The sequence below is a fragment of the Gallus gallus genome, chromosome 2 (assembly GCF_016699485.2).
Source record: "Gallus gallus isolate bGalGal1 chromosome 2, bGalGal1.mat.broiler.GRCg7b, whole genome shotgun sequence".
Lineage (NCBI taxonomy): Eukaryota > Metazoa > Chordata > Aves > Galliformes > Phasianidae > Gallus > Gallus gallus.
Window position 1 is genome coordinate 68,073,931 of NC_052533.1, and position 19,336 is coordinate 68,093,266.

A 19,336-nucleotide genomic window follows, 5' to 3' on the forward strand; every position below is an offset into this window, starting at 1 on the left:
CTCTATGTTTCTCCTTTGCCACACACACCTCTTTTTACTGTTCCTGGGTTGATCCATATAAATTTAAGTTTATGATAAACTACTAGGAAATATTTTTACAACTTATGCTTTCCCATGACCTCAGGTTACAGCTTTTATTTAGAAATATTGTGATGGTGGCTGGGAGTGAGGAAAGACTGTACACTGCCCTTGCACAGATTATTTATATTTCTGGTGATGTCTTGGGAAAATATTTGAGGAATTCTAGAATTTCTCAAAGCCCTGTCCTTTTGTGGGTTTGCTTTGATAAGCGGGGGGCTGGAAGCAGCTTTGATGTTTTCTGCAGTGATGTGCAAGGTAATGCCATACAGTTGCCTTATGGCTCAGTGTGGCTTCTGTGTGGCACCAGTGGAATTTTTTTATTCCTCCAAAGGTGAATTGTCTAAGGCCTATGACCACCCTGCTTTAAGAAGGTTTAGTGCAGCACTATTTGAGAAGTAGATGCTGTTTACGAATCAGTTTGTCGCAATAGAAAGGTGATTTAATTTTTAGTGAAAAAAGGTATTTTTCCTCTTCTTCCTTCTCTCCAATATAAACTTAATCTGTAAGCAATCTATTTTTCATCATGTGTAAACTAAAGGTATTTGCTGTTTCTTTATAATGAGCTTCTGAAAAAGAGAGAGAGAGAACATTGGCTTTTATAACGCAGAGATGAATGGAATCAAATGTTTACGAATGTCTAGATTTCACTTTTTATAAAGTTAAAAAGATGGGTGAAGCGTGGCTTAAATTCTGTCCCTCTTTCCATGCTGGAAATTAGTAGATCTTGTGAATTTTTGTGTTGGTTTTGTTATCATGTCAAAATGTTCAGAATTCTATTAACAGTTACACCATTTTCATTGCATGATGAATAAGGAATACTTGACACAACCTGAGTTATGTGATGGAGTGAAAAATCTCATTTCTTGTCATTATGTGTCTTTGAGTCCTTTTCCTGTCATAAAATAAATATTTCAATCAAATGGTTGTAATTTCTACAGAGAAGGTAAAGGAGATGCTTGTGGATCTCTCAGTGCAAAACACATTTACATCTGAATTTTTGGAAGACTGTGTGATTAGAGCTATTCCGAGAAAATGACTGAAATATCTCTGGAAATGGCATGCAACTTATTTAATCCCAAGTAGTAGTAGGTGTTAGTTTCCAATATTTCCAAACTATACTAATTCAGTGTTTTGACCTTTTTTTTCTAAGATATTTTTAGGTTGAACTTGACATTACATGAAAATAATGTACTTTTACAATGTCTGTTTCCAAAATGCCCTTTAAAACTGAGTTTTTCATCTAAACTTGCCAAACCTGGAGATTTGATCTGCAGCATACCAGGTCTGTACTGTTTTGTCATGGGTTTGGGCAGCGGAGATTGCATTGCTTGCCCAGCCCAGAGCAGAGGAGCTGAGGGGAGGCCTGATGGCGGCTGCAGCTCCTCACAGGGAGCGGAGGGGCAGCGCTGAGCTCTGCTCTCTGTGACAGCGACGGGGCTCGAGGGAACGGCATGGGGCTGTGTCAGGGGAGGGGAAGCTGGGTGTTAGGGATAGGGTCTGCACCAGAGGGCTGTGAGTTTGGAACAGGCTGCCCGGGGCAGTAGGCATGGCCATAAGTTCTAGAGTTCAAGGAGCATTTGGACAGCGCTCTCAGCCATAGGGTTTGGATTTTGGGTGGTGCTCTGTGGAGCCATGGGTTAGATTTTGTGATCTTTGAGTACCTTTAAGCTTGGGATATGTTATGATTTTAAGGGTTCTTTTTCCCTCTTGGAAACTAGGAGCAGGACTAGGGTTGTTGGTTTTACAGCCCTGAGAATGGTACCATAGAGACCAGGAGGGCATTCAGGACAAGGCTTCATTGGGGTTATTCTGGAGAGTTTGTGCCACCTCAGTATTTATGTTTGGATTGGAACTGACCTGTCAGTCTCCTGTTCTTGGTGTGCTGTAGGAACAGTGGGATAGAAGAAAGCCACATTTCCCACATTGCTCGTATGACTTTTGTGTCAGTTCTCTAATGCCTCCGTGCTGTTGGCTCACTATCTTACCGTCTTTGCAACTTTAATGTTTTTTTTTTGGTTTTTTTTTTTGCCTCTTTTGTGTATATAAATTTTGCCAACAGAAGTCTCCTATTAGCATGGATTCTGGTGACTCATGATAGACTTGTCAGACACAAAAGCTGTCTTGCTAGTGGAATGATAGCTTTGATTTCCAAAGGATGTAATTTTATTGTAGGAGGAGAATTTTATTTCTACCTCTAATAGTTAAATCTTGATATTAAGGGCTGGAATGCTGGGCAGAATTCTGCAGGAGGAACAGCTGATAATCTGATATGGAATTTTCTCACATCTCCAGTGGCTTCCATTATTGTAATGGCACCTCCAAACAGTTGAGCTCTGTACTTCTAAAGAATGTTTTTGCCCCTGGCTGCTATCTATTTCTCTGTCCCATCTTTTCTTCCTACTCTGGTGACCCCTGGTATCAGGCATATTGTTGCCTACTACTTCTTAAAATACAGAAATATATTATGAAGTATATTGCCTAGTAGGTTGTTTTCTTATTTCTTGAAATTGTTTTATAAAACTTGCTAGGCATGCCAAATCTTTCCTGGTATGGCCTCATTTACTCATTTACCACTGTGTTTCTCTTTAGCAATGCAAGGTTGGTGGGTTTTTGTTGTTTTTTTTTTTGGGGGGGGGGTTGCTTATTTGTTTTTCTGTGGTAGAAATTGAAATAGATAAGTAGTTAATGTGTTCCTTTACCCGTTCTGCAAATGGCGTGCTTTGGTGTTGTGCTTCGCAAAAACACATCTTCAGATGTCCTGTAGTGCTGTGGAAGAACAGTACAGAGCTCTACCCTCCTTAAATGTTAGTCATTCTTACAATGATTGCCAGAGCTTATTTCTTCTTTTGAAGTCCTTTAATCCACCAAATTGAACTCCATAATTCATTTTTAAATGCCTTGCAGTATTTTTTTTTTCCTTCAGATTGAGAACTGCAATGAGTGTTCTAGTTTATAAGCAGTAGTAACATCTCCTGAGGGGCAGCCAGGGGGAACTGCACCAGAAGATCTGTGCTGGCTTTCATCTTTCTGGTCTGAAATACCTGCATCAGTTGCGTGGGTTTGGATGTAATCTTAGTTAAACAGCTTTCTTATACTGGGATGTTAGTCCATTCACAGGCCTGGAAGCTTACAAAATGTCATTATATAATTATAACATCCAGAAAATCAGCTACAAGCTTGCTGGCCTTCAACTGATAGAAGAACGTTTCCCCTTTGGGAGTTTATGTAGTAAAAGTAGAAATAACATCCCCAAGCTGTAACAGCTCAGCCACTGACAGAAAGATTTCATTAAACTGCACCTAGTTTCAGATCTTTCCAGGACTTCAGAAGCTAACTTTCTTCTAGGTCTTCATTATCTTTTTTTTCCACCTCTTTCTCTACTTTGCTTTTGGAAATCATTTTGTCCAGATGCTGTGTTCTCGCATCAGTGGGCATTGTGCTGTACTTCATGCCGGAACATAGTCCTGTACTACTACATTTTCCCCTTCAGATTTTGAATCCATATTTTAAAGATGCAGACTTCGAATACTTTCTTTTCCGAGGTGTTTGTTGAAGTTGTCCACTTTGTTCTCGATGCTACATTGTCTTCAAGAATTAATATACAATAAAGTTGCATTCCTCCTATTGCCTGCCCTGTACATAATGTATTATAATTTCCTGTGCAAAAGGCCCAGGCATTTTGCTGTTGTCTGGTATGATTCAGTTTAACATCCAAAAGCTAAGTACAACTTCTAAAACAAGAAACAGGGAAGGAAAAAAAAGCACAGAACGTGTGTTGAAATGGGGCTTTAGATGTGTTGTTTCCTGTGAGAAGTTTCTTAGTGAAATTTCTTGTTTCAAAACTAATTTGTTTTACTTGCTTAAACTGGAATTTGTTTAATTCCTATGTGCTTTTCCACGCTTTTTCTCACCTGAGTATACTAGATAACATTGTTCCTCACCCCCTCAGTGATGCTGATAAGCTAATGAGTTAAAATGGTATCCAGGCTTAAAATTATAAATATAGGAGTAACTTAAGGAGAGATCCTTTGAATTCTCTCAGGATTGTCATTCTTGATGAATTTCTGCTCCTATGCATCACTGTTTCTGTATTTTTGACTGATAAAAGGAAGACAACTTTTATCTCGTGTCTCCTATTCCATCTGTATTGTTTTTGCAGGTGCTACTGGAGATCATGTTTATACATTTTGTTACACAGCAGAAAGTGAAGACTTTGGAGCACAAGATGCAGCCGAACTTGACACTTGGGTTTTTGATCATGTTAAGGTGAGCAAAGAATCTTTTTATACCTCACCTGTGTATAAAAAGCACAACTGGATGACTTTATCATGAGCAGTAACAGATTATAGTATGTCATTCAATACAAATTAAACTGACAATAAGCATTCCCTTAAGGAAAGCCAAGAATATTTTTAAACATAAATTTGCATGTTATCTGAAATCCATCTTTTTAGAGTACTACAAGCCATTTAAAATCTTGTGTTTCAGTTGATTTCATAATAGGTATTACAACATAGGATAAACAAGTCTTCATTAGGAAATCAAATGGACAACATTATTGACTTAAATTATGTCAAGATTCTATCTATCCACTATGACTATAGTGTTACTTGTTCTGATGCATGTAGTTGAGTTCTGATTATTTGTTGAAGCTCGTGGTATGCTGTGACTACCAAAGGAGGCACAGTTAGTTTTATGGAAAGGGCAAATTAGGCCCTGAAGCAGGGTAACTCATTCAGGTGGTGCTCTGCTCAGCTCGACAGACATCTGCGATACTATCATTGTTTGCATTAATATCCAATACACATCTGTATGTGTTACTGTATTGCAGTATCTGTGAATTCCTGTATTCATGTTATGCTGTACTACTTCACTAGTCCTGGATTAAGAAATACTGATAGTGGTTATTTGTGTATAAATAGTTATATAAATGGAGTAATTAGGGGAGGACTTTTAGCTTTCTGAATCTCATAATATAATGTTAAATGTGTTTTAATAAACTTCTTCCTCAAGATGTTTGGGCTGTATTCATTAGCTAACTAGTGTAAATCAAAAGAAAACTGAAACAATATATAAACCAGATCAACATCTATCTGCGTTAAGAAACCAAGACTAGATCTGCTTTAAACTATGTTGTGAGGTGGAAAAGTTCATTGTAGTTCAGTAGTTTTCAAAGAAAGTGATTTTCAGAGTTTGCAAGCAGAAACATGGTTTGTTTTGTTTTTTGTTGTTTTTTTCCTAACCACCATCCTTTCTGAACTTGCACTTGTCTCAGGTTGTGTAATGTGTAGGAATAATAAAAGTCAAATTAGTCTGTCAATTACTATCAAACAGTTGTCTTGAAGTTACACCCTGCTGTCATTTGGAGTTGCACAGGTTTGTGTGGGTGGTGCTTCAAAACACCTAATGGCATTTCAAACAATAATGTCATTACTGGTGACTTTCCGTGGAACTAGCACCAATTATTATTTTCAAGACTTACTTTGCCCAACTAAATTTCATGCTATGAATGGATAGAACTTGATTGACTATTGTAAAGTGCTCATTCCATTAATCATCAATTAATCAGTTACACATCAGTGGTTATTTCAGAAGCGTGAAACTTGAGGCTACTTGAAACCGACATCACTGCTATTATAACTCCAGCAGCTGTCTTAGCTACGCTGGTGAGAATATATAGGTAACAACAATAATTTGCTGAAATCTGATGTCTGCTTTTTCTACATTTTTTCCTCGCTTCAATTTTATCTCAAATACTTAATGGCATATCATTTGACTTTGTCCTGCGTTTCAGGTCCCTGCATTTCTGTCTTGGGCTCTAGGAATTAGAATGAAAAGGTGTTCTCCCTCTTTGTTATGTAGTCAGCATGTCCCAGACATCACGAGGACCTTATGTGGCTTCCTCTGCCTCTCAAAAAGATGGAGTTAAAATGGAGAATGGTTTGGGCTGCTAACTCTGGCTTCCTGCAATTGATGTTCTCTCCAGAAGTGCTAAGTAGCAGTAACTCACTTGGTCAGGAGATGTGTAAACTCTAGCCTTTATGTCTACAGATATTAAGAAGATTGTTTAAATCAGGAATGCAGGAAAAAAATACATAAATCTTTGTGGTTTCTATCATATCTGTTCATTGGGGTCTGAGAAAACTGAGCATAGACTAGATGGTGTGCATTTTTAATCTGCAACTGGATTAAAGCTTTGTGAAATTTTAATGTGTGGCTCGCGGGTGGCCCAGAGCCACATACGTATGGGGCTGTTGGTGGTTTCCTCTCCTCTCCTCTCCTCTCCTCTCCTCTCCTCTCCTCTCCTCTCCTCTCCTCTCCTCTCCTCTCCTCTCCTCTCCTCTCCTCTCCTCTCCTCTCCTCTCCTCTCCTCTCCTCTCCTCTCCTCTCCTCTCCTCTCCTCTCCTCTCCTCTCCTCTCCTCTCCTCTCCTCTCCTCTCCTCTCCTCTTTTTTTTTTCCCTAGAAATTTTCAAAATAATTAAATGCCTAAGTGGAATTTGGCAGGATGTGATCCATCAATTAGTTGGGTCAGTTAATAACCTTTATGTGGATCATACTTCGACTTTGTGCTGAAAAAAAATTAAGGAGCAAATACTGTAAGACTAGGTTAACAGTAAAAGAAAAAAATGAAGTTCTTTTTTATTCAGTTCTGATTTTTAAAAACATTGGTTAAAACAATTTCTAGGATCCAACTCATATACTTAGGACAAAATGATTAAAATATTTCAGGTGAGATGAGTCTCAGTAGTGGTCTAACCACAGTTTATTGAGACCACAAGGTAGAAAACACTTAAAATATTGAGTTGTCTTCTGGTTTAAATGGACATATAGATAGCAATCTTTTTTTTTTTCTTCTTTTTTCCTGTTGACTATTGTATTTCTCTGACCCCCATCTGCTGGAAGCAGGCCAAGTCAAGTCTTCAAACAGTGCCTTATGTGTTGAGGACATATATAAGCGGGGGGTTGGAGTCAGACCTAGATCATGTTGAACTTTGAGGTTCTGCAGACAGTGCCATGACCTGGTATGGATTTGAGTACAAATAGCTTTGCTCTAAATAACAGTACAGTGGTTGAATGATTTATTTCTGTAGTGCTCTTGGATAAGCATGGTCAATTGATACAAAACCAGCATATGTATTTTCATTCTGCCTTTGAACATTTAGTTTGTGTCTAAAAATGGGCATAACCATTCAAACTCTTGCATGAGCACAGATCAGTGTGCAAAAATTTTGTCATTCAACTTAATTAAGATGTCCTGGATTTGTGAGTGAAGAAGTGTTGTGGAAGGAAAAGTTTTAGTCTTTCTTTTTGTGCATCCATGCTGTCAGCAACAGTTTATCAGCTCTATGAATAGGCTGTGCTTCCAAGGAGGGCTCAATGTGGGGGAACAAGGTGTCCCCAGCAACTTGGTAGAAATGAATTGAATCTGTCTTTTGTTCAGGCATCAGTAAATTGGGATTTGCTAGATCTTCTAGGTACTAGTCTTCTTTTTATTTTCTCCTCTCCAGGAATGGATATAATACTAAGATTTCATCTGATACTAATATTATATTATTATAACCAAATTTTTCTTGTAATGTTTTAGTTAGTACTTGCATTACAAGCAACTTTTCACTTTATTGAGAATGTTTTAACAGGGAATTTATTACTAGTCTCACTAAATTGCATATCAGTTGTAGCCAGGCTATTTGCCATAAAAGTAGAAAGTTGGTTGGGTTTGGGAAATGGAAGTATCTACTCCTTGTAAAGCTTTTCATAAGTGTAACTCAAAGTCATTGGAAAAATGAAGTTAAAAGAGAATTCTAGTGGTAGCTCCCTGCACGAAGGAGGTCCAGTTAGAGTAGGAGTGTCAGGCTTTCCTAATCAGATTTGGGTACCTGTTTTAAGGTCTGATTATGCTCATGGTTTCAAAACCAATAAAAAACTAAATCTCCGTATCTTATTTGAATGTTCCATATTTGGTTTCAAATTGTCTGTTCCCTTCTTGTTTATCATCAAACCCTTCTAATAGTCCGGCTCCATATTCTCTTCAACTTCTTAGTAGGTAGGTGTGGACAGCTCAGAGATCTCTCCTTAGACAATTTTTTTTTTAAGCTTTATAGTTTATTCACCCCCAAAACATCTTGAGGACGCTTAAAGATAACATCACTGAACAGAGCAATTACAAGTCAAAACATAAAAATAAAAAAAAGTCAAAGGGACAGAAATAATTAACATATAATGTTAGCTTGGCAATTAGTTGCCATAGGTTTTGAGTTTTGTGATTGAGGACTGAAAAAAAAGGAAGCATTTTAGCAGGCAGTGAGGGCACACGTGTTGGGTACACAGTTTGGCAACCGCTAGTGCAAGATCAAGTGTTTTTGCTCCAGCTGTTCAATGTCCTGCTTATGAACTTGTCACCTTCAGCAGCCTAGGATAACTCTTTGCAGTGAACTTCCATTTACTTTTTTTCCAGTATGCAGTTTTAAAAAGCTTCCATGGGAAAAAGTTTGCTCTTTGCTCCGAGAAGAGATTCTGCATCTCAAGTTACACTTTCATCCCTCTTGTTGTCTTATTCTTAATTAGCCTGAGGTCAGGCACACTGTTGTGGTTGCTGCTGCTCTGTGTTAAGAGGTGGCTGATGCTAGAGAGTGGTGTATTTTTGGAGTCATGTGGGAACCTCTCTGGTGAGAGAGAGAAGCCTTAGGCCTTACTTTCCTCGTGACAGTTTCTTTTGCTTGCTTGGGTTTGATATTCTAATATTTATCCATATTTCAAGATGTAATTTCAGGAATTTCCTGTACTTGGCCTGATATGTTTTTTTAATTAAAAACAACAAAACAGAATTTTACTGTCTCCTGTAAATTATTGGTGTGCACTTGGAGACTTCTTTAGTTTGTGATCAAGTATGTGCAGAAAGACAGATCCATATGGGATGTGAAAACATCCATAAAAATAATTACATTGCTTTTAAAACAATGCAATCAGATTATTTTTTTCTTGTGTCTTTAAAACATCTCTGTATTTAAAACAACATAAAAAAAAATCTTATATAAGTTTTTTTGTTTGTTTGTTTTTCTGAGAAGTGCTGAAGTTGGCAGCATACAAATACGAATCTGAGACTTCATTCAGGGATAAAGGGTGGGATTGAGTAATATCATGTTATCCGGACACACCTTGCTATGGGACTCTTGCTGCAAGTTTGGTTATCCGCTTGCTACAATGATTTTAGTTTACACAAGGTGTGAGCTTTCATTTTTAGCAGTTCCACCATGGTCATGCAGGTGTATGATAGGTTGCTTCTTCCTTTGGTGGCAGAAATGGTTCATTCTGCCAGCCTTTTCCCTAGGCTCCTGTGTGAAATTCAAAACCACTTTTCTCTGTGTTACTGTTACTTTGAACTAAAACCTTACCCAACTTTGTTTCCTTGGGCACTTCAGTGACTAGGGAGATCATGTTGAAATAGCTGTCTGCCTGCATTTTGCATTGCTGTAATGTGGCTGGTCTAACAGTGAATAGCCATGTCAAGACTCATTCAAACTCAGGAGAAGATCCCAACCCCCTGGCATCTGCCTCGGGGATGCTTAAGTAGGACATGTGCAAGGCAGATGCATGTTCTGTAGTTCTTGTTTTTCCAAAGCATGGCTTGTTTTGTTTTGCTTCTATTTGATTTCTGCAAATGAGTTGTAGCTTGGTATCTTAGTCCTGCAGAACTTGCTTCTAAAGCAAGAGTATTGAGAACTTTGCTTCCAGCTTGAAATCAATAGGTATCTAAAGCTGTATGTGGAGCTCAGGAACGGTGCATAGTCGTGTTTACGTAAGAGGCAAAGAAGGGGTGCTGCTGCACAGTTATCTGGTATTTCTACCTAATGAGAATAGAAGAAAAAAAAATGAAACACCTCAGAAGCGTTTCCCATCTTTGGTAAGTTGAAACTGATTATATTGATGGTGGCTGTCCTCCAATAACTAAATCAGGAAGCAATCTTTCTTTCACAACTACCAGTATTATGACACAAAACCAGCTGTGTTTTAGTTTTAGTAAGCTGCCTGTCATGTTTTTCCATTGTACTCAGATTGATATCTTATTGGCTTATTCCATACAGAGCTTCTTTAATTCTTCCAGAAGTAATCAAACATTGTTCTCTGCACTAAATGAAGAAAAAGTGGTTCTATTCTTGCATTTGCTCGGCATAGATACAAATGGACATGCTCATCGGCCATACTCAAAGTAAGTGGAGAGGTTAAGTTTATTGTTCTTATTAGTGTTGGGTGCATATAGTAACTTTTTTTTTCTTAACTTTGCTTTTTATCAAAAAAGACTTGCAGTCCTGAGGGTCTCTTCTGTAGGCCACATATGTCACCATGATTACTTTTGGACGGGTTGTTGTTTTAAGGTCTTCTCTGCAGAAAAGTGACTGATTATTTTGCCATATATCTTATACCAGGTTATAATTCTCAAATCTGTTTTTTTAGCAGGTTCTCTAATTCACACTTAATACATGATGCAGAGGATATGTAGGGACTTGCATTTTCACATGTAAAATTTAAACACTCACTGGGTTTCACATAGCTGAAAGACTAAGATTTACGGAAAGATTTATAGAAAACAGTAAGTTCAGAAAAACTGATACCAGAATTTGTCAGCCGTGGTTTAGTTTTTGCAAGGCATTTGAATAAAAAGTTTAGATTATTAACAGTTCTTATCAATGATTCACTTTGAGGTGAGGTATTTGAGAACTTTTTGCTTTTACTTCTTCACATGCTTTGAATGTAGGATTTTGTACCTTCATTTTTCCTTGATCCTTGCACGCTTCTGAAATCCCTGTTGTGATTTCCTGCATCATTCCTAAGTTGATACTTGCTGCATTCTTCATGCTCTTTTTTGTTGTGATGTTAAAAGATAATGTTTTCAAATTGACTTTAGCAGCAGCAATAAATAGAAAATTGGTTGGCCAGAAGTTAATCCTTGTCACTGTCTCTAAAAAGAAAAGATGAGTTTCTTGGTTTACCATATCTCAAACTCGGGGATCCGTGGTAGTCTATGAATAATCTCAGGTCAGTTTTTGCATTGTAAAATGTTCAAAAGTTAGTGTAAGCTAGTAACTAAACTTGCAATTTAAGGTGTTCGATTTTTCCAGAATTCCTTATTTTTTTGCATTGTCCTTAATTTAGAATCACAGAATGGTCTGAGTTCGGAGGGACCTGTATGGATCATCCAGTTCTAGCACCTCTAACATGGGCAGGGCTACCTTCCACCAGATCAGACAGCTCAAAGCCCTGTCCAGCCTGGCCTTGAATACTTTCCAGGGATGGGGCATCCACAGCTTCTCTGGGCAGTCTGTGCCAGTGCCTCACCACCCTCATTGTGAAGAATCTCTTCTTTATGTCTAATCTAAACCTACACTTTTTTCAGTTTAAAACTGTTGCTCCTTATCTTGTCACTACGTTCCCTCATAGATGTGCTTAATTGCTCTGGGTAATAAATTGTCTACGGTCAAGAACAGGTCAGATATGTAATAAAGATAAAAATCTATTGAGACCGTAGTTCCAGGGACTTTCAAACAGCAGTGTTCAGTATTTCACATTAGACTTAGAGGAGGAAAGATTTTACATCTAGGCTGCCTTTCATTAGCTTGAGGTTCTGTGAGGTGTGAAGTTGTATAAAAGCAAAGGACTGAACATAATTTGTATAACTTACTTTATACCAAATGCAAAAGCCACCTGGAATCTAATAACATTTTCTTTTTCTTCTTTTTTTTCTTCTTCAGGGAATACAAGGAGAATATTAGAAAAGTTGATGAGGGTGTAGAAGAAATTGTTTCAATGCTCGAAAGCTTCTATGGAAATGATGGAAAAACTGCCTATATCTTAACTTCTGACCATGGAATGACAGATTGGGGTGAGCATTTTTAAATTTTGATAGTCTGTTGAGTTTATGGTGTCTAGTTGGGTTACATGTGAACACTCCAGACACCCAAAAGTGCCAGAACATGCGTTATTGTGCACTGTGTGAATACAAATTGAACATTCTGCACACCTGAACAAGCATAGGCACACCATACGTGTGAACTTGTATTGGAATGAAATGGGGGAGCACTGGTGGACATGCGTGAACACACATGGACATACCATTCCTTCTGCTTATTGTTGATATCCAGTGACAGCACTCCTTGGAGGCTAGGATTGTATGAAGAATGAAGAACAAACAGTAGGCCACGTAGCCTCGTATTTTGATTGAGGCTTGTGAGGAGTATAATAAATTCCAAGAATTTTAAAATTAGAGACTTTCATTATTATTCAAGCTTTTTATCTTCTATATGTCATTTATTGGTGGCGTTTATACATACGGTTGGATCTTGAAGCCTGTTGTACACGCAGTATTAATTGCAACATCACAAGATCTTGTTCAAGCCTAAGTGAAAAGAAATAGTTACATTTTGTGCTCTGAAGTGCCTGGGAAAGGTGATGAATGTGGGAGCTGGTGACAAACTTCTTTCGAGCTGTCTTTCCTCCCATTTATGCTTTTAGGCACACCAGAAAGAGGGGCTGCTATGGGATCCCTTTAGAAGAGGCTGGTGCTGGAGAACAGGAGGAGCAGCTGCAAGTACAGGAGTGAGGCAGGCAGCTCAGCCAGGCTATTAGCTTCTGAGGGCACAACCATAGCTGCTGAATGACTTGAGGCCATTCTAGTGTAACTATATATAGGGCAGATGAGGAGAATTTCCCATGGTGAACTCCTTTAAACAAATCTTTTTCCTTATTTTTTTCTCCAAGAATTTAAAGAACATTCGTGTCCTTGTGTGCTACCAACTAAACTAAGACTGCCCTCCTATGCTGTATGTGTTTGTAGCTATTAACTGGGATGCTTTTGAATCAAGGGATGCTTAAGGTGTGGTAAAATTCAGCATCTTATTGTGTGTGAAATCCTAAACTTTTCTAACGGATGGCATGCTGTCTTTTTCTATTATCAGAGATGACAAAACTATTCATATTTATTCAAAATCAGCCTCATTATCATCTGCAAAATAGTTTGTTTTGATTATTATTTGCTGTTGAGCTGTCTGTCACTTGCAGTAATACATAAATTCTGATGCAGTTTTTTTCAAGTAGTCTTTTTTTAATATACATGTGTACTTGTGTAAATGCCTGTGTGTGTATGTATTATATATATATATATATATATATATAATATAATGATATATGATCATGAGGACCTCAGGAAATTCAATTACCTCCCCTCAAAGAAGGGCCAGCTTTGGGATCAGGCAAGGCTGCTTGGCTTCTATCTAGTAGGGACTTGAAAACCTCGAGGGATTGAACCTATACAACCCCTTTGGGCAACCTTCTCCATTTCTTCCCTGCCCTCATGGAGGGGGAAGAACTTCTATCACATGCAGTCTGGCTCTTTGTTTCAACACATGCTTTTTGTCTCTTATCCTCTCCATGTTGTACAGCAAGATCCTGACTCCATCTTCTTGCCAGCCTACTTACACTGGGGTACAGGCAGGTTGCTGTTAGGTTTCCCTTCCTCCCCAAAGCCATCTCTTGATCCAGCTGAAGAAGTCCCAACCCCTCAGCCTCTCTTCACAAGACTGCTCCTCTGACCAGTCTAGAGCCTGGGATAGGACCACTGGGCCTGTTCCAGTTGGTTCTTTTCCAGATGTCTACTCTGTTCTGGGAGTCTCTGGCTGCAGTGCCTAGGGGTGGTCTCACATGTCCAACACGACAAGAGAAGGATAATCCCTTTCCTGGATCTCCTCTCTTTATTCTTACTAACAAAGGCCGGGGTGCTGCTGGCCTTCCTTGCTACCAGACCGTGCTGCTGATTCACCATCAGCTTGCTGTCTGAGTGTCCTGTGTGCTTTCCAGCAGGTACGTGTGTAAATATAGAACGATGCTATATTATTGTATTCAAAGACCTTTCATCTGCATCAGCCTGGGTTAATTTTGCTATCAGTACATGAGTAGGTAGGCCTGTATTTAAAAAAAAAAAAAAAAGTAAAAGGTGTTCTAGGTGTTCTCATTATGTACTGGAACCTTTGAAGGGGGAATAAAAGGTGACAGAAGTAAGTCTTCAGGCTTTAAGAACTACTGATCTGTCATAGTTTTGTCATCCCTTTCTGTCTGAAGTGTAAGCTTGACTTTCTGCCAGAAGTATCAGTGACTTTAAAGTTGACTTCAGTGAATACAACAGCAAACCTAATGCTTAGGTCCATAGCTGGTCTTCTGAAGGCTATTTCAGTAGCTTATTCAAGTTTGTAGTATCAGCAGCTGTTATGGTCTTTTACAGACCATTTGCAGAGTGGGATGGGCACAGATTTAGATAAATAAGAGGATTGGGAAGATTTCTTAGGGAAGAGAATGCGTTCTAAATTTGACAACATTAAAGAAATTGTGGTTGTTAGCAAAGGTCAATAAAAATCACTTGTTTTCCCAGTCTAACTACAAAATTCAGCTTTAAGCTGAGATCAAAAGGGCTTCCTCACCATCAACACGGGGAATCTCACACCCATGGCTACCTGGTCCTGCTACCTTACTTGTATAAATAGTGCTGTGATGTACGCTGGACCAGAGAACAGACAACTAAACCAGCATCACTATCTCTTTCCCTTTCTCTTGAAAAAAAAAAATGTGTTTGGGGAACAGACCCAGCTGAACATTGTTTCTTCCCCTTTTGTATAATTTGGATTAGGCTGAAACCTGGCTTTTAAATTGATGAGAATGGATACAGCTGCCTCTCTCAGCTGCATCTGTTTTACAGTTAATGGAGGCACGATCTCAATAAAATACTGATAGAGTTGGTGGCTCAGCTAAAATGAAAACTCATCAAAAATTGTACTTTCCTTCTATAATAGAAGGAAATAAGTGATGCCTGGAGGATGGGTAAGTGTGGTCTCCATCTGTTCTTTTCCCAAACTCTGTGAAAATGAATATCTGCTGCTTTCAAGCCCAGAGAACACCCTACAAAGGATTTCAGCGTGTCTGAAATCTTATTTCCAGACCTGCATGCTCTTAAGCTTAGAACTAGCTTTTCAGTTCTGCCATAGTAGGTGTTATACAGGCAGCCTCTGTTATTTCCGGATTTATACCTAGTTATTTCTTAATAAAGTTGCCCTTGAGCCAATGCATTATTCTCTATCCTCTACAGTGGTTGAAATATATGTACAAACAGGATGCGTGTCTACACGCATGCACACAAAAATAAAATATGCATTGTTTTAGAGTCTTTTAGATCAGCATAGTTTGTATAACAACCTCATTGTCTTCAAAACTGGATTAAGTCCCACTGTGGCACTTCACCCACTGGATTCAATGACTAAAGATACTTTCAAGCTTGTGTGGCTTCTGCTTCAGCACAGCTGGTGTTGAGATGTCATAGTTCTAAAGGTTTTTTTCTTCTTTTGGCAACTGATATGTTAATGTGGAGGGAATCTGGAATGCCATTTCATCAGTTCTTAGTCTGCTACCAGGCTTTAAAACCTTAAAAACAAATTTGCATCACTGAGAATGAATGGCAGTTGCTTTGTATCTTCTGTTTTTGAAAAGGAAGTCTAATGATTATTTGGGTACCAAAGAGATGGTCCTGTGTGATTTCTAGGCACTTACCTAATTGCTCAAATCACCCACCATTAATTTCCACAGAAAGCTTAGGGATAGGAGAATGCAATGTGTTTTGAACAAGTGACTCCTCTGTGCCTATAGCCTTTTGACCATTTGGGCTTTAGTTTCTATATTAATGGTTTCTTATTTCTTCCTTTTTTTTTTGCACTCAACATTATACCTTTATAGGCTTGACCTAAGTGATACCACTTTCCCAAAGTGGACCTTGAATTCTGCCTTTATTGTTAGTGACAGGAAAAAAAAACTGTGAAGCTGGAATAGGTCCTCTGTAAGAGGATCCTAGTATTTTATAATAGAAACTTTATGTGTGTATGTGTAAATATATAGAATTATTGTTTTTTACTCAATGCATTTTAAAATTTACACTGGTTTTGTTTCTGTGCATCTTAGGATCCCATGGAGCTGGTCATCCCTCAGAGACTTTAACACCACTGATTGCCTGGGGTGCTGGAGTGAATTATCCACAGGAAGTCACATCCCAGCTCTTTGAAGACAATTTTTTGAAAGGTATGTAAAATATGAAACTTAGTCTGAGATTTTGGTGGAATGGATAAGGTTCAACAGTTCTATCTGTTAAGCTTCTCTAGCATCTGTTCCATTACTCTAAGTGTGACTTGCTTTTTGCAAGAAAGCGTGGAAAAAAAATAAAGGTGACAATGCATGTACATGGAAGAGACAGTAAAGCTGGGTAGGTAATATCAGAGTAATTTCCTGTGAGCCATAGAACTGAGGACTTTCTCTTTGGGTACGGGAGACTATTCACACTCCTGAAACTTAGTTTCAGAGGAGATTTAATTTTTATGAAGACACCCAGATGTTAAAAGCTATTTGTATAGAAACATGATAAGTTGACATGGTGTAAGACCTCTTCCTAGCTCCACAGGACCCTGGGAACTTGCCAGGGGAGTCCTATCTTGCATTCATCCTTGTGGCTGTTGTGAAAATGTAAACAGTCTTTCTCAATGACAAACTGTGACTCTTCTGTTTTTCCCCTATGTACTCTAAGAGTAAACATTCATATTTAAAACATTTAAAAAAAAAAAAATTAATATTTCACATATATAATAAGGATTAGCTTATTGGAATTTTCTTGGGATTCTAATGCTAGATACGATAAACAGCACTAGCTCTTCCTCTTCAATGTGTTTCACTCCTCTTTCTTAAGATGCCTTGATTCTCTCAGGTTGTTACTTGGGATCAATGAGGTAATGACTTCCTATTTTGCTGGATTTTTTTGTCAAAGTATGTAGATTACTCCAAAAGTAATGCCTCCTATTTATTTCGGTAGAAGTTATAGCAGGTATAAAGAGGAGAAAAACACCATCTGATAGAGCAAATTCTCAGCTACAAAACAGTGTTTTTCAGCATAATCAACACCATTAGCTATGCAATTTTGCCAGAAGAGCCTGCATGCTGTGCTTGTGAAAATCTGCATGGCTGTCCAGAACATGGCTCGTCTTTCATGTTGCTGTCGCCACTGCTGAAATGCACCACCCATCACCTCACTGTGCTCAGATCATGTTGACGAATGTCAATGGGTACAATTTTTTCTGCATGGAGGAATTTGATGATACACCTTTGCTTCACCAGCACTTCCATGTCAGACGCCGTTCTGTCAGGCTGCCCCTCTGCTGCCATCTCTCACATGGCAATAAAATGTAATGGAGTATTGGTTGGCCAGTTCAATCTCTGCTGCCATATCACTAACATCTGCCTGTGACATCATGGGCCAACATAACAAAACAGGAGGCATTACTTTTGGAGTAGCCTTCATACATTGGAGAAGAGAAAATGCACAAAAATAATTCCAAACCTCAGGTTTAAATCCTACCTACTCATGAGAAGGTATTTGGTAATAAATAAAACAGGACCTGTCGAGTGTGGATCATGCACACTTTGTGCTCGTTCATCTCTATTAAAATTACAGCATCTCTGATAAAACTGAAAAATAGTAGAATAGAATAAAAACAGCAGACTCTGGAGCCTGTGACGGTTGATCTGCAAGACTTCTAAGGATGCTCAGTGCCTCTGTTCATCCATAATAGCAGATTTTTATGACTGTCACAGTTTTTATTCTTAACTTCAGTATTTACTTCAAGTCAGACACTGATGTTATGATAAAAATGGTGTGAGAGCTCTTCAAAAATATGAGTGTTGAACTGGTATCTAGATACACAATAGGAAAAGAGACTTGGCTGTCACCTGTCAGGAAATGTTTATTTTCTTTAAAGCAAGGAATATGTCTGCACCCTGCTGTGCCTGCTTCATATTTTCCTTGTACTGGTGTTTTGGTGTTGTGTTTTTGTTTTTTTACTTTGTTTTGTTCTTATTAAAGGGAAACATCTGATGCTGCCCTTTGTTCTAGACTTGCTTTGCATCTTCCAGCTAAAGAACGTGGTGTTAACTTGGTTTAGACACTGGTCACAGGTTCTTAATTGCCAGGAACAATCTCTATTTGAGCACTGAATTTGTGTGAATAAACTGAGAGTTTTAATCTCTCTTTGAATAACAAGTACTCTCTGTGATAGCATCCTACACTACGTCATTACGTTACAGTTTCCAGTAGGCCATGTAGCTCAAATGTAAAGAAAAAAAAATCATTGAAATGGAACTTGACGCTCAGTTCAGTTACTTCATTAAGCTACAAACCCGAATCTTTTCATAAAGCCCAGACGTGTAATTAAAAACTGAGAAAAAGAAGTCTCAAGAAAAGTTCTCTGGGCTTGCCTCTTCTGATCATTAAAAAAGAACAAAAAGTGGAAACCATGTGCAGGTAAAGACTTCATTTTCAAGATTGCGTCATTACAGATCTATGCAAGTGACAGATTTATATTTCAGATTGTGTGTTCCAGTTCTTGCCTCTACTGACAAAATCCTTCCTAAGTGCTGAATTACAAGTTCATGGAGGCAGTGCAGTATTTTCAATGCTGCCAAACTCGTGCTCTGCTCAGTGCAAACAGGCTCTAGGCAGCTCAGTGAATCGTCTCTTTCTCATCATTGCCATCAAGGGTAGATACCCCCAGAGGCAGTGCTGACAGTCAGGACTCAGTCCATCCAATTTGTCATGCAATGATCAGTGTATTTCTTGGGTGCCTAAGGGACACAGTGTCTGCTCCAGAATGACAGCAGTCTCCTTATCAGTCCCTTCACCTGTGCTTTGCCTTCCCTCAAGGCTGTCCACGCAATTGTTTTGGAAAGATTCGTGATGGCAGAGCTGCATCCTGTGGGCAATGCACAGCATTACCCATTTGGCTATTGGCTTGATCCTTCCAGGCAAAGAGAACATAGAGCTCCTCAGCATATACCCTGTCGGGTGGCCTTGAAATGCCATTTCAGCAGCCTTTGAATGAAAGCCACCACCACATCTACAGGCTTACCTGTTCCAGATGAAGCTCAGCCTGATTTGCTTCACCCGAAATAGCTCAGTGTATCCCTTTGCTATTTCTGCTTATGTGAGGTTTTGTGTGAGTTTTTCTTTGGTTCATGTAGCCTCATACTTAGCCTTTCTTCTTGCACTGACACTTCCCTGAAGTTCCTTTGGACTGCATCTAACAGCTCAGCGGGCTGCAGTGGTAGTGTGGCAAGATAAGTAAAGCACCTTCTCAAACAGATAGAAAACTGCTAAACACCGTACAAGAAACCTGGACAGCAAGC

At 38.8% G+C, this 19,336-nt stretch overlaps 1 protein-coding gene across 7 annotated transcripts in view; it reads left to right on the forward strand.

The window, feature by feature from the left end:
• The window catches only part of PIGN (phosphatidylinositol glycan anchor biosynthesis class N), a 145,159-nt gene that overhangs the window by 16,593 nt on the left and 109,230 nt on the right, over positions 1-19,336 (forward strand). For all 7 annotated transcript variants that reach the window (XM_025147682.3, XM_046937827.1, XM_004939696.5 and 4 more), the window contains 4 exons: positions 4,241-4,347; positions 10,165-10,289; positions 11,830-11,960; positions 16,073-16,189. In XM_025147682.3, coding sequence (XP_025003450.2) covers positions 4,241-4,347; positions 10,165-10,289; positions 11,830-11,960; positions 16,073-16,189 — 480 coding nt within the window. The remainder of the gene's footprint in view (positions 1-4,240; positions 4,348-10,164; positions 10,290-11,829; positions 11,961-16,072; positions 16,190-19,336) is intronic.